Source organism: Eptatretus burgeri, chromosome 7, assembly GCF_056783735.1.
Source record: "Eptatretus burgeri isolate ZD-2024b chromosome 7, Ebu_testis_v1, whole genome shotgun sequence".
Lineage (NCBI taxonomy): Eukaryota > Metazoa > Chordata > Myxini > Myxiniformes > Myxinidae > Eptatretus > Eptatretus burgeri.
In genome coordinates, this window is record NC_140967.1 from 40,372,909 (window position 1) to 40,386,322 (window position 13,414).

Below are 13,414 nucleotides of genomic sequence, written 5' to 3' on the forward strand. Positions count from 1 at the left end.
CCTCTCCTCTTGACAGAGTCAAACGTCAGGGTCACATGGGCTGAGCAGACCAATCACAGCAATCACGTAAATGTGAGGAGAATGAGGAGAAGAAAACAATTTGAAACCCCCTCCGATTGACAGAGTCAAACGTCAGGGTCACGTGGGCTGAGCAGACCAATCACAGCAATGACGAAAATGTGAGAATGAGGAGAAGAAAACAATTTGAAACCCCCTCCGATTGACAGAGTCAAACGTCGGAGTAATAAAGACAATACATACAGGATAACGAAAATAGTACAATTTTTTTTTTAATGCGAAATCTGAGAATTATTACAAATACTTTAATAAAGACGAATATTTTTACATTCACCTTCTGGTTTTTCATCACTATTTCTTGAGTAGATTAAGAGAGCATGTTGAGGATGCAAACAAATATTTGGTTTCAGTAGTAAGCCAATGCACATAAATGTTGCACAATCAAAACAAAAAGCAGGCAAAGAGAAAGTACCAAAAACGAAAAAGGCATGACTCACACTCCAACATCTTCCACGGTATACGAAAACCTAATAATGGAGGTGGTTGGGGAGGAATGAAGGGGAGAAATCTGTAAACCTGTGAAAGGCAATCACATCATTTAAATAATGATCATCAAATACAAATCATGGCTCTGGAGCAGCAGCAGAACTGTGCTAAAAGCTATCATGAGTGAGGGAACTTTATGTGGTATTCTAAAATCATTAAGCTTTATGAAAGCTGTTCGACAATAAAACAAATGTTGATGTTTACTGCTCTGTTTGCTGTTCCAAAATATGGTCATTTTAGTTGATCGTTTCCTTGCGGTATGGATTTGTTATAAGTTTCACCATTGTTTTGTATTTATTTATTTATTTTTTGGGGGATGTGGGATGCAATACTCCATTTCATTATTGTTCTCACAGTTGCAATTACTGTAAAACCACTTCCCTGCTGAAATGGTTCTGAATCAATGTATGGTATAAACACTACGCGAGCACGGTGTCAATTAAGATGCGAGGATGCATAGGCCGGTGTCTCCAAACTCAGACATTGTCCAGTCTGAGCCTTGCCAAAAAAGGAGCGAAGTAGGATCCCAAATATAGCCAGTCACCATGTTCACAGACTTCACTGATGGACGAGACGGACGTGCCGGAAGCGTCGTGCAAGCTGCGTCGAATGTGTCCATCGGGCCCGAGCTCAAGGACCAGGCCATGACGAGAAGTAAAACGCATCACGAACTCCTGGCTGAAAAGCTAGTTGGCATGCCGAGGGCAAGGAGAACAGTGTTAGCAGACCATGTAGAGATACCTTTTTTATACAGAAAGCAGCCAATCAAAGAAAGCATTAAATACTAAGCAAATGAGGAAAAATTATGTGTTTGTGCTGCCATCTAGTGAATGCCTAACACTCAAGTAGGCAGTCAAGCTATGAGTGAATTATATTGTTTATATTCTTTTTGATTTGAAATTATTATTATTTTGCACTCAAGTACCATCAATATATGTATGCGCTGAAAGGTTGAGGGAAAAGAGAACACAAAGAAGATGAGATGATAGGAGTGAAAAAGGGGTTGGCTCATTTGGTGTTCCATCAGAAAACATCATCCACTGATGTCACCGAATGTTCTAATCCCAAATCAATACGAGCTCCAGCCTTATTGTAATGTGCACGCGCACGCACGCATGCATGCACACGCACACACACACACACTTCTGAGCAGGAGGGAGGTGGTAAAGTGGAGGGGTGGGGTTGGGGGAGATCATTGCTTCAAATGCTATCGGATAAAGTACCTTTGCAATGATACTGTGATAGTAAACCCGGACATCACTTTTGTGACGTGTAGAAAGTGGTTGAGATGACATCATGTTGCAGGGGAGAATGCGAGACAGAAACCTGAATGGGTCCTCTATAATTTAATGCACACTACAGTCACCAGATTGATGATGTCATTTTACTGTTACTTATGGTAATAGCGTTGTGAATCTGGAAGCCATGAGCACACAACATACAGGTCCTAGAGATCAGTTATATCGGTAAGTACATGTTGCCAGTTAGGGTCCCGTCCCTGGTCTAATGGTAATTAAATGTTCTGCGCTGTGGAGTTATTTTGATAGTCAGGTTTTCTTTTCATTTATTTTTCACACCAACATCAACGCCGACCACACCGCATCACCCTCATCTTCACTTTGCTTCTTTCGCCTCGATCTGGCCGACGTCATGGTGGGTGGAGTTCAAGGAGGAGCTGCGCGGCGGCCCTTGACCAATCAGCTTGCAATGAGTGGGGTGACCGTCACCCGGCCAATCAGATCCCGCGACAGGAGGAAAGGGCTCTGCGTGACGTCACCACGCCCTCGGGCCAATCAAGGAGCTTGCCGCCCGTTTTGGCCAGTGAGAGAGACGAAGAGCGATTTTGCACGCCAAAACCAGCCAGTGAGAGAGGGAGGGTCACGAGCAGGCACCCCCCCCCTCTGAAGAGGGGGGGTATAATTATAGGCGCAGTCTGCGCATTTGTCGTCGTTCTAGTTCTGGCAAAAAGTGCACGCGGTCGTTCTGGTTCTGGCAAGAAGTGCTGCGCGCGGTCGTTCTGGTTCTGGCAAGAAGTGCTGCGCGCGGTCATTCTGGTTCTGGCGAGAAGTGCGTGCACGGGTTCTGAGAGTTCTGGCAGGGAAGTGGACATCTGCGCGAAAGGTGGTTCAGTGCGAGGGTGTCTGTGCACGGAGTGGTCGGTGCCACGGTGGGTCTTCTCCAGCCAGCCTTCGTCCTGCCGACTTCGTTCGCCTGGATTGTGCTGGGGGTCCAGTTCTGCCCCGAGGAGCTGGGCCTTGAAGACCACACGAGGCGGACAGGTCCGAGATAGGCCTCAATAAAGACCATTTGGTCCAATCATTTTGGGTGTGTGCGTGCGTGTGTTCATGGCGCCAGTCAGATAAGTAGTGAGTTGTAAAAGTGCTATTAAAAAAACCCAATACGGCTGCCGAATCATGTGACCAATTAAGTCATCAATTTTTTTTCTGTGGACCATTTTATTCCAAGATGACCCTCAAAAATTTTCATACTGATCACATGTAGCATTCTACATATGCAATTATGACGTCATGATGAAGGCACAAAGTGACTTCGTTTAAGAAAAAAAAATCACACTCATTCCCCATGAGAAGTACCTGCCGTGTGCCAAGTTTCATGTTTTTTCCTTGGTGCGGTTGCAGAGACAGAGCTCCAAATTTTTTCTGTTTTCCCAACATGGCTGCCACACCACATGACCTTCTTCTTCTTTCGGCTGCTCCCGTTAGGGGTCGCCACAGCGGATCATCCGTATGATCCGCATAGTGATTTGGCACAGGTTTTATGCCGGATGCCCTTCCTGACGCAACCCTGGTCGCCTATTACGACACAGGGATATGGTACACCTATTTTAACCAGGCATACACCGGGCCCAGTACACTGGTACTCACTTCGCCGACCTCGGAAGGATGACAGGCTGAGTCAACCTCCTGGTGTGTATTAATTCAAGCAGCCAACGGGGTTTGAACTCAGGACCTTTTGGATCCCAAGCCGCTACCCTAACCACTACGCCAACACCAGGCTAAGAAACCACACCACATGACCTATGATGTCATAATTATCATTAAAACATTCTACATGAGTAGTCGCACCTATGATGAAAATATCATCTCAATCCAACAAGCGGTTGCGGAGAAAAACACTGAAGTTCTGTGTGGACAAACAAACAAACAGACAAGCCGGTAGGCGACGAGGGATTCGCTAGGATCGAAGCGCTGGATACGATGCTTTTCATTCTGACCGATCCACTGACGAAAATTCATTGCCAAGACGTATTGGTTCACATACAATTGCTCCTCTGCCTGGCAAGATTTTTCCGATTGCATATTTTGCCAACTGGCACTCATAAAAAATGACAGGTAAATAGACACCCTATTTTTGAAGGACTACCATTTGAAAAATAATCGCTTTGCTGGTTTGTGCTGTGGAGCCTCACATTGCAGACACACACACACACACACACACACACACACACACACACACACACACACACACACACACACACACACACACACACACACACACACGGAAAACCCGATAAACTTCTCTCAATGCTCTTGTTTGACCACACCTCCTGAGCCACAATATTTTTCATAAGCCACGCTCACTTTCCTACGCCACTCCCACTTTAAATAATAAATAATTGGAGGTGGTGTGTGGGTCGTGGAATCGTTTTCGGTAAATAAATAAATAATTGGAGGCGGAGTGTGGATCGTGGAATTGTTTTCGGTAAATAAATAAATAATTGGAGGTGGCGTGTGGGTCGTGGAATTGTTTTCGGTAAATAAATAAATAATTGAAGGTGGTGTGTGGGTCGTGGAATCGTTTTCAGTAAATAAATAAATAATTGAAGGTGGTGTGTGGGTCGTGGAATCGTTTTCGGTAAATAAATAAATAATTGAGGGTGGTGTGTGGATCGTGGAATTGTTTTCTGTAAATAAATAAATAATTAAAGGTGGAGTGTGGGTCGTGGAATCGTTTTCGGTAAATAAATAAATAATTGGAGGTGGTGTGTGGGTCGTGGAATCGTTTTCAGTAAATAAATAAATACTTGACGGTGGTGTGTGGGTCGTGGAATCGTTTTCGGTAAATAAATAAATAATTGGCGGTGGTGTGTGGGTCGTGGAATCGTTTTCGGTAAATAAATAAATAATTGGAGGTGGTGTGTGGGTAGGGAATCATTTTCGGTAAAAAAATAAACATATTATTAGAAATCCACAAAGACAGAAATGCCGGTGATTCCATTTATTTTAGATCCTTTTCACTTTGGTCAATAACGTTTGGATCGAGATCGAAGGTGGAACGATGGTGTAGTTCCTTACAAACACTGTATAGTGTATACACACCTTAAATGACGGTAAATAGACACCCGATTTTTGAAGGACTACCATTTGAAAAATAAAACCTCAATCAAAAATCGGCTCGAGTAAAATTTTCTAAATATCTCGAAGTGTTTAATTCCGAAGTCTCGTTTCTCTACAATCAAAACTGAAGGACAAGTTTTGAAAATACTGTATGCGGTTTTTCGGCTGCTGCACAGCAACAGGTGGTTGCTAAGCAACGAAATTCAAACGCGCACCTTCCCAGTATATATTCCACCTGTTGGCAAAGTATCATCGAAATCGGTTCGCTGGTTCGTGCTGTGGAGCCTCGCGTTGCAGACACACATACACACACAGACAGACAGCCGGAAAACCCGCCAATAAGCGATATCTCATATATAGTGAATCCAACAAACGGACCCAAATGTAATACACTCTCCTTCAGCGAGGGTAATGAATCACCATCTATTTAAAGTGGAGTGAAAGTACAGTATATGTATCCTCTACTCCTCAGAGAGGATTTGACCGAGGACACTAAAACTTTCATGGTCCCTCCCTCAACCATTCCCCATCACTCCCACAATACCCACCACTATCCCACACCTCCCCCCAAATCCCTCAACCATCCTTCCACAATCCCCCATCAACTATCACCCCCACAATACCCCACACACTCCCCTCAACCATCTCTCCACAATACCCACCACTATCCCACCCCCCTTCAACCATCCCTCCACAATCCCACATCAACTATCATCCCCACAATACCCACCACTATCCCACACCCCACCCCTCAACCATCCCTCCACAATCCCCCATCAACTATCACCCCCACAATACCCCACACACTCCCCCTCAACCATCCCTCCACAATACCCACCACTATCCCACCCCCCAACCATCCCTCCACAATCCCCCATCAACTATCATCCCCACAATACCCACCACTATCCCACACCCCACCCCTCAACCATCTCTCCACAATCCCCCATCAACCATCACCCCTACAATATGCACCACCACCACCACACACCCCTCCTCCATAGCACCCCCCCCCACCTTAACTAGAGTAGGACATCGACATCTCACGGACATGACGGTGGGACAGGGCACGGACACGGCCACAAATGGCATCCAGGGAAAGTATGAAACGGGATGATCCGGTAACATACAAGACACCTGGTCAGCCTGTGATAGTGGGAAAAAGCATTCATCGCCCATTTTGTCCGCGATGTCGGAATGTGCCTGGTAGTGTGGGCATTTCTGCTCAAGTAATATATAAAATGATTGATAATTTAACACAAAATCCCTCCCTTATAAACCATAAATTGAACGGAAAAGCAAAACCTACCGAGCTGAAGTGAACATGTGACACTGTTTTGATCTTTTTAACACCTCCACCTTCACTTCCACTTTGCTCGTCTGAATCGCTCGCACAAGGCTCGAAACGATAAGGCTCCAAAATTCCCCTGAAAGCATTTCCATCACTATTTTTTTCTCCAATAGTTTCTTCAAAATCCCACTGATCAGTTTCAACACTCTGAGAACCTTCAGAGTTGCTGATGACGGTGGATTCAGTTTCAGAATCTGAGTTTGAAATGCACTGTTTCACTATGCAAGCCACCATTCGGATCAAGGTGGGTTCACAATGTGATGTCACTGGCGAAATCGAAAATCAACACTCTTGGGCTTTTTTCAACACTTTATGAGTGGCAAAAGAAATTTCAAAAAAATAAATGCAGAGAGTATCAGCTACACAAATTCATCCTTGCTTTCTAAGAAAAGCATGAGTAAGGAAATTAGAACAACAAACCTATGTTAGTGTAAGATAAATATTTGGTCATACAGAGTTGTTCCCCTTCTACTGGTATTTATTTTATCTTTGACCACTGTATTTAGGTCTGAGATGTCCGAAGAAGAAATGTCCACTTCAACTGGAGACGTCTGAAGTAGAATTTATGTCGTGATTGATTGTTGTTTTGCCATATTTTAATGCCACATGTATCGAATTGTCATTATGTGAGTTATCGTGATTTATGCTAAAGAGTCGATAAAACATGCAAAGTCAAATTAAATTTATTAGCCACTGGGAATGTAAGGCACGCACTTCTGTCCTCACTTCCGGTGAGACAGGTTGTGTTGGGCCGATGCATTGTTGGAGTAGTAAATAGGTTCATTTTTGTATTGATTGATTCATAATTTATGATGGAATATAATTCCTAAAGTACTGTTGTTCATGGAATGCATAAATCTAAATTTGTTGTGGGTTTTCAAAGTTAAACCTTTCATAAATTATGAGTGACACTGTGTTACTGGAAACACGCCGTTGTGCCAATTAGTAGTATAAGCAGTGTAAATCCACAAAATGACATTACACACCAGTGGCAAAACTCAACCGATGTTATGAACACTTATTAGAAGACATTGAGTTATCTCAACGAGATCCATGATAACAGCCTATTATATGTAATCCTGTATTAAATTAAAGGATGCTTGACATTGATTAGCTTAAGCAGTAAACATAACCATTAATGTTGGCATATGTGGCATTGTAATTAGAATGTAGTACCTGCCAAAGAGGTTTATTGTTATAAATCAGAGTTAATAACGCTTACTTGATTATCGTTTTCAATTATATTTACAAAATGTTGCTGCCCCTTTTCTTGTGTTGTATTCCCACTCAAACTAAAACATTCATTTTGAAATGAAGAGGTGAATAGAGACATAGTGTTGGTGTGCAATTTCAAGCGGTGACATGAGCATCGTCAAAACCATTTAAATATAGACTGAGATTATTGAAATCGGACACCTACATCTAATTTTGTTTTGCAAATGGACATTTTTGGGATAATCAAATCCCATTTCAAGAAATGGCAGCAATCCTGGATATTTAGATGTCCAAGATCTTAATAAAAGCATTCAATATGAAAATATATGAGTTTTATTTTCCTTGTTGGTACATTTTGAAGAATTCTAACTGAAACATTTTAAACAGCCATATTTGTGGAAAATATAGCACTGGGCGGCCAGTTGAATTTACGTAAATTAGCAATTTTGCCGAAGCTATATTAATCTACATTTTTGATATGTTATTCGGGAGGGTTTGAGGAGCTAGTTACAAGAAACCACAATTATTTTGCAATTGTTTTCCAGGTCAAACCATGGAATGACTGGACAATTAATTGTGGGAATTTTAAATGTGGCCACGGTGTTGGTTTGGAAGTAAAATAATTCATTCCATCTTGTGACATCTGATTAATATGCTACGCCAACAATTTTTGGACATATACAGTATGGTGATAGAAAGCTCTGTGGATCACACGACTATTACAAAGCATTGGTGTGTCTATATCGATGATGCTGAAACAATTTTTTTTTCATTTTGAGATAAGTGCTCTTTGTCTTTTTTGTCCACAAATTATGTACTCGTGCTCTTTGTCCACAAATTATGTACTCATTTCTCTTTATTTGCTTTCAAATACTTTTAAACAATATGGAGGTATGAAATCTGTTGTAAAGCATTGGCTAAAGTCACTGTCACCATATGAGGAACATATGAATAAAGCCAGAAAACATCATGAATAAAGGTGCTGACAGAGTTGAGATAAAGATTTAAAATGTCGACAGCATAAAACATGCTCATTAGGTCTCTCACAATGAGAAAGTCAGAACTCATTATGTTTGCAGAGTGGACTGCCTGGAATTTGGGAGTTTATTTGTTGCAATCTTTGCCTGACAGGCCATGAGTGAGTGGAATAGAATCTCTGTTCAAATACACTGTGATCTTGTTAAATCCACATAACTGTAACGTATTGTTGCGGACCTGGGGTCGGGGCGAGAAGACCACGAGAGGGGGGGGGGGAAGCTACCTCGGGTTCCCATCAGACTCTGCGGAATCGCAGGCTGTCGCACACGGATAACTCCGTGACGCGGAGGGTCGCTAATCGACTGTGAACGCAAATAACTCAACCACGTGACTGAGGGTCCTCCATCTCATAGAAACCGGTTACCTAAAATGGTCACATGATCTAATTATCAGGGGACACGCCCTCGGTACGCCTTGTTCAAATCGGATCAACTGCCGAGCCTAACTGCCAAGGACGGACCGGCTAGGAAAACAGATCGTTGGGGGATAACGTCCCGGCTAGGCTACGATACGGACCATGCTGGATCAATGAAGGAAAAGATGAAAACGAGCTGGGAACATTTCTATACAAAGCATGTATTTACAATTAGCGAGGAATGGCATGTGGCACAGTAAATGGATTTATTATTATGTACAGCAGAGGATAGCAAGGAATTCGTGGGGTGCAATAAAAGGTAAGCAATCTTCAAAAGCAGACACAGAGCAGACTTATCCCGTAATATCTTCTTCGATCTTAACTTGGGCTACGACAGGCATCATCACTCACACTCACACACACACACACACACACACACACACACACACACACACACACACACACACACACACACACACACACGAAGATTAGTTAGCCAGGAAGAAGGAAAGCAGATGAGAACTATCAGCCTCTCAATACCTGGCACGGTCGGCCGACCACACAACCCAGTATGCTTTGGGGGATGCTCCACTTGAGCATTCCCACCTTAAGAGTCAGCGCATTATCTCTTGCTTGATCACTTTGCCGGGGCTCGTGGAAATGTGTACTCTGCACTGGTCCAGAAGAACGTCAGGTCAGGTCAGGTATGGGAGCATGTGCCAGAACAGCACGTCACTGCGTCCACTTTCCGCCGGTACTCCAGGGGCCTCCGTCTGGCCATCCCCCAGGCAGATGCCAGGCCCATCCCCATCTAATTGAGATGATGGTCAACCTGCTGCAACCACGAGGCACGTGGTCGGCCCACTGGCCTCCTCCACTCATGAGACTCCCTCGCTGAGAGAATCTGGTGAGCAGGATCAGCGTCAGAAAAACGAGCCACATGTCCATACAGCCGCAACTGATGCTCACGGAATATGCAGGTAACAAATCTCATCCTAGTCTCTCTCAGCAACTGCTCGTTGGACACAAAATCCGACCAGCGATAGCCAAGGATTGTCCGAAGAGACCTAGTACCAAAGGAATTAAGTCTCCATCTCAGATCCTTGGTCAGAGTCCAAGTCTCGCATCCATAGAGCGAGACTGGAAGTACCAAGGACCTGAAGACTCGGACTTTCGTCCTCCCGCACAGGTACCGGCAGCGCCACACCCCATGATCCAATGAATCCATGACTCCCCAGGCCCGACCCAGACGTCTATTGACCTCTGACTCACAACCAGCAGAGACATGAATATCACTGCCAAGGTAAGTGAATCTCTCCACGACCTCAACATCCTCACCACAAACAGACACAGACAGGACAGCAGCATCCAAGATGTCACCGAAAGCCTGGATCTTAGTTTTGACCCAAGAAACCAGTAATCCCAGCGGCTCCGACTCCTCATTCAGCACCTCCAGGGCCCCCAAAAGGGTATCTAAAGTCTCCGCAAAGATGACTGCATTATCTGCAAAATCAAGGTCCGAGATCTTGACATTCGCAAACGATGCACCGCAGATTGATCTCTCCGACATCCTCCCTAAAATCCAGTCCATACAAGTGCTGAAAAGTGTGGGGGCCAGTACACACCCCTGACGAACTCCAGTCACAACTGGAAATAAGTCAGAGATGGTACCACCACACTTCACAGCACTCTCAGTACCAGAGTAGAGTTCAGACATCAGATCGATCAGTTTTGGTGGCACCCCACGAAGACCAAGAATCCTCCAGAGGAGATCCCGATTCACTGAATCGAACGCTTTACAGAGATCAACATAGGCTGCAAGAAGCCCCTGCCAAAACTCTTGTCTGCGTTCGGTGAGGACACGGAGAGCAAGGATACGGTCAATCGTTGACCTCTTTGGTGTAAAACCTGACTGCTCTGGACGCTGGTGCTCAAGCAGATGGTGGCAAACCCTATAAAGAATTATCCGAGCAAAGACCTTGCCCGGCACTGAGAGCGTCACCCCTCGGTAGTTGTTGCAGTCTTGGCGATCACCCTTCCCTTTCCAGAGAGGGACAACAAGGCCCCTCTTCCAATCAGTTGGGATGATGTCTGTGTTCCAGGCAGAGCACAAAACTGCATGCAACGACACGAGTGCAGCATTTCCACCAGCCTTGAGAAGTTCAGCATGGATGCCACAGATCCCTTGAGCTTTGCCCCGTTTCAACCGGTTCACCGCAGCCCGTGTTTCCACAAGCGAAGGTGGACCACAGTTGATTGGAGGGTCAGCAACAGGGATTGTAACACCCTTGACGTCCAACTCGACAGCTGGGGGATCAGCCTGGTACAGCTGCTCAAAGTAACCAGCCCAGCGGGCCTTCACTTCAGACTCCTCTGTCAAGAGCCCACCACTCTCTGCTCTAACTGCAGTACTCCGAGGGATGGGCTTGGATGAACACAATGCGTGAATTCCCCTGTAAGCGGGACGAGAATCACCTGTCCATAGGTGATGCTCTACCCCCTCACAGATTCCTCGCACATCGGCCTCCTTGTCCACCCTCAGTGCACGTACAGTTTTACGCCTCAGCTCCCTAAACAGGTCAGCTCTGCCATTCATCCTGGCCCTGCGACTCTAGTCAATGGTTTCCAGTGTCCCTTGAGAGACAAAATTCTTCTTTGCCCTGCGGTGAGTTCCAAGACATCCACCCGCAACATCAAGGACGGTGGTCTTGAAGGCACTCCACAACTCTTCAGGACCCCCCAAAGCACCCAGACCCCCCAAGTGTCCACTCAGCCTGTTCGCAAACTCCTCAGCTACTCTCTCATCCCTGAGCTTGCCAACATCCAGCCTTGGTTGGGATGGTACCATTCTCCAGGATTTAAGGTGCAGCTTTAGAGTTGCTACAATAAGCCTGTGGTCAGTATTGAGGAACTGAGCACTCCGGTGGACCCTGCAGCTCTGGATCATCCTCCAACGACCGTCAATGAGGACATGGTCAATCTCCTTTGCCACACTGCCAGCGTTGGAATACCAAGTCCAGCGATGAGCTTGTGGGTGCTGAAACCATGGGGACCAACACACACCTCATAACCATCCCTATCAGTTCCAGTCGATGCATTGAAATCCCCCAAGACTAGAAGTGTATCTCGTCTGGGGCACTGATCCTCACAGACTCGAGCGTGGCGTAGAATGCATCCTTCACGGTGAGATCACTCGCCTCAGTTGGAGCATAAACAGAGACCAGGGAAATGACACCGAAGGAGTGACGAATCCTTAATCTCATAATACGCTCGTTGACCGGTGTTACCTCAATTATAATTGGGGTCAGCTTATTGGACACAGCTACAGCAACTCCTTGAGTATGGTAACCATCAGAGCGACCAGACCAGTAGGAGGTGTAACCATCCACCATTATCTCGCCGCAATCCGGTCTCCGAACCTCAGAGAGAGCTGCAATCCCGATGTCCAAACGCTTGAGCTCAGATAACAGAGACAGGTGATCATCCTCTCTTAGGGATAGGACATTCCATGGCACACACCAGAAGGGACCGCCTCAGGTTAACCCAAGGAGACCGCTATCTGGTGGACAACACCTTATCACCACTCCGACACACTCTCCCGCAATCTGACCCAGGGATGTTACCCCGTGGTTTCCCTCCTATCAACACAGATTGGGGGTCCCCAAGGCTTTGCCCCAATCACGTCATCCGGTGAGCTTCCCTGCGAAGGGAAGCTGCGCAGGAGGTACGTCACGGAGTGGGTTTTGCTCCCACGGAGTGGGTTTTCAGATTTTTTTGCGTTTTTGTGTTTTGCGGAATGAAGGGTTTTACAGTGGCCGGAGTGCAAATCCTGCCACCAACCTCCTAATAAAAACGTCTGTCGCACACCAACCCTGAGTGCAAATGCAGCAAAAGGCAGACGACGAGGTGCAGTGAAGAGAGGGTGGAGCAGATAGGTGAAGAAGTGTGCGCGGCAAATAGGCAGAGACAGTGCGAGTCCGGCAGGCAAGAGAGAGTAGAGAGAAGGGTGGACAGTTTCGCGATCTGCCTTTTATAAACCCCGGGCGAAGAGTGGGGCGACGACCAGAAGCGACGCGCCGTAATCTGAATCGTGCCCTTCCATTGGATCCCAGCCCCGCACTGCCAGGCTCCTGGGGCCGGAAGCGGCCTCATTCGCACATCCGGCGCAACACGGCTCGGAGCCCTGCACCGAACTCCCGGGCCATGTTCTGGTGACTGGACGAGGGTAGTGTCGGTCCCGCATGCCCGATCGGGAAACTCCTGGCAAGCTGCGGTTGGTGCTGTTAACGTGCTTGGCCTGTCCCCATGCCACGCGGTCCGAGTGGCTTGCTCATGCAGCACGCTCGTTTGGTGGCAAATATCATCGGCACGGAGGTGCGTGGAGGCACGGGGTGATTTTTCCTGTGTGCGGGAGATGTTGGTAGTCGAGGTGGTGCTTCTGGTGAGTGGAGGTGGAGCATGGTGAGATGCCGTTGTAAATGGGCGTGCAGATTCGAAGGAAAGGGCGCGCCATGCGCGTTCTGTACAGTGTTG

At 46.2% G+C, this 13,414-nt stretch overlaps 1 protein-coding gene across 4 annotated transcripts in view; it reads right to left on the reverse strand.

The window, feature by feature from the left end:
- Nucleotides 1-265: 265 nt before the first annotated feature.
- The window catches only part of APMAP (adipocyte plasma membrane associated protein), a 73,295-nt gene continuing 60,146 nt past the window's right edge, over nt 266-13,414 (reverse strand). For all 4 annotated transcript variants that reach the window (XM_085888108.1, XM_085888110.1, XM_085888107.1 and 1 more), the window contains one exon: nt 266-1,250. In XM_085888108.1, coding sequence (XP_085744234.1) covers nt 1,041-1,250 — 210 coding nt within the window. In that variant the 3' untranslated portion in view covers nt 266-1,040. The remainder of the gene's footprint in view (nt 1,251-13,414) is intronic.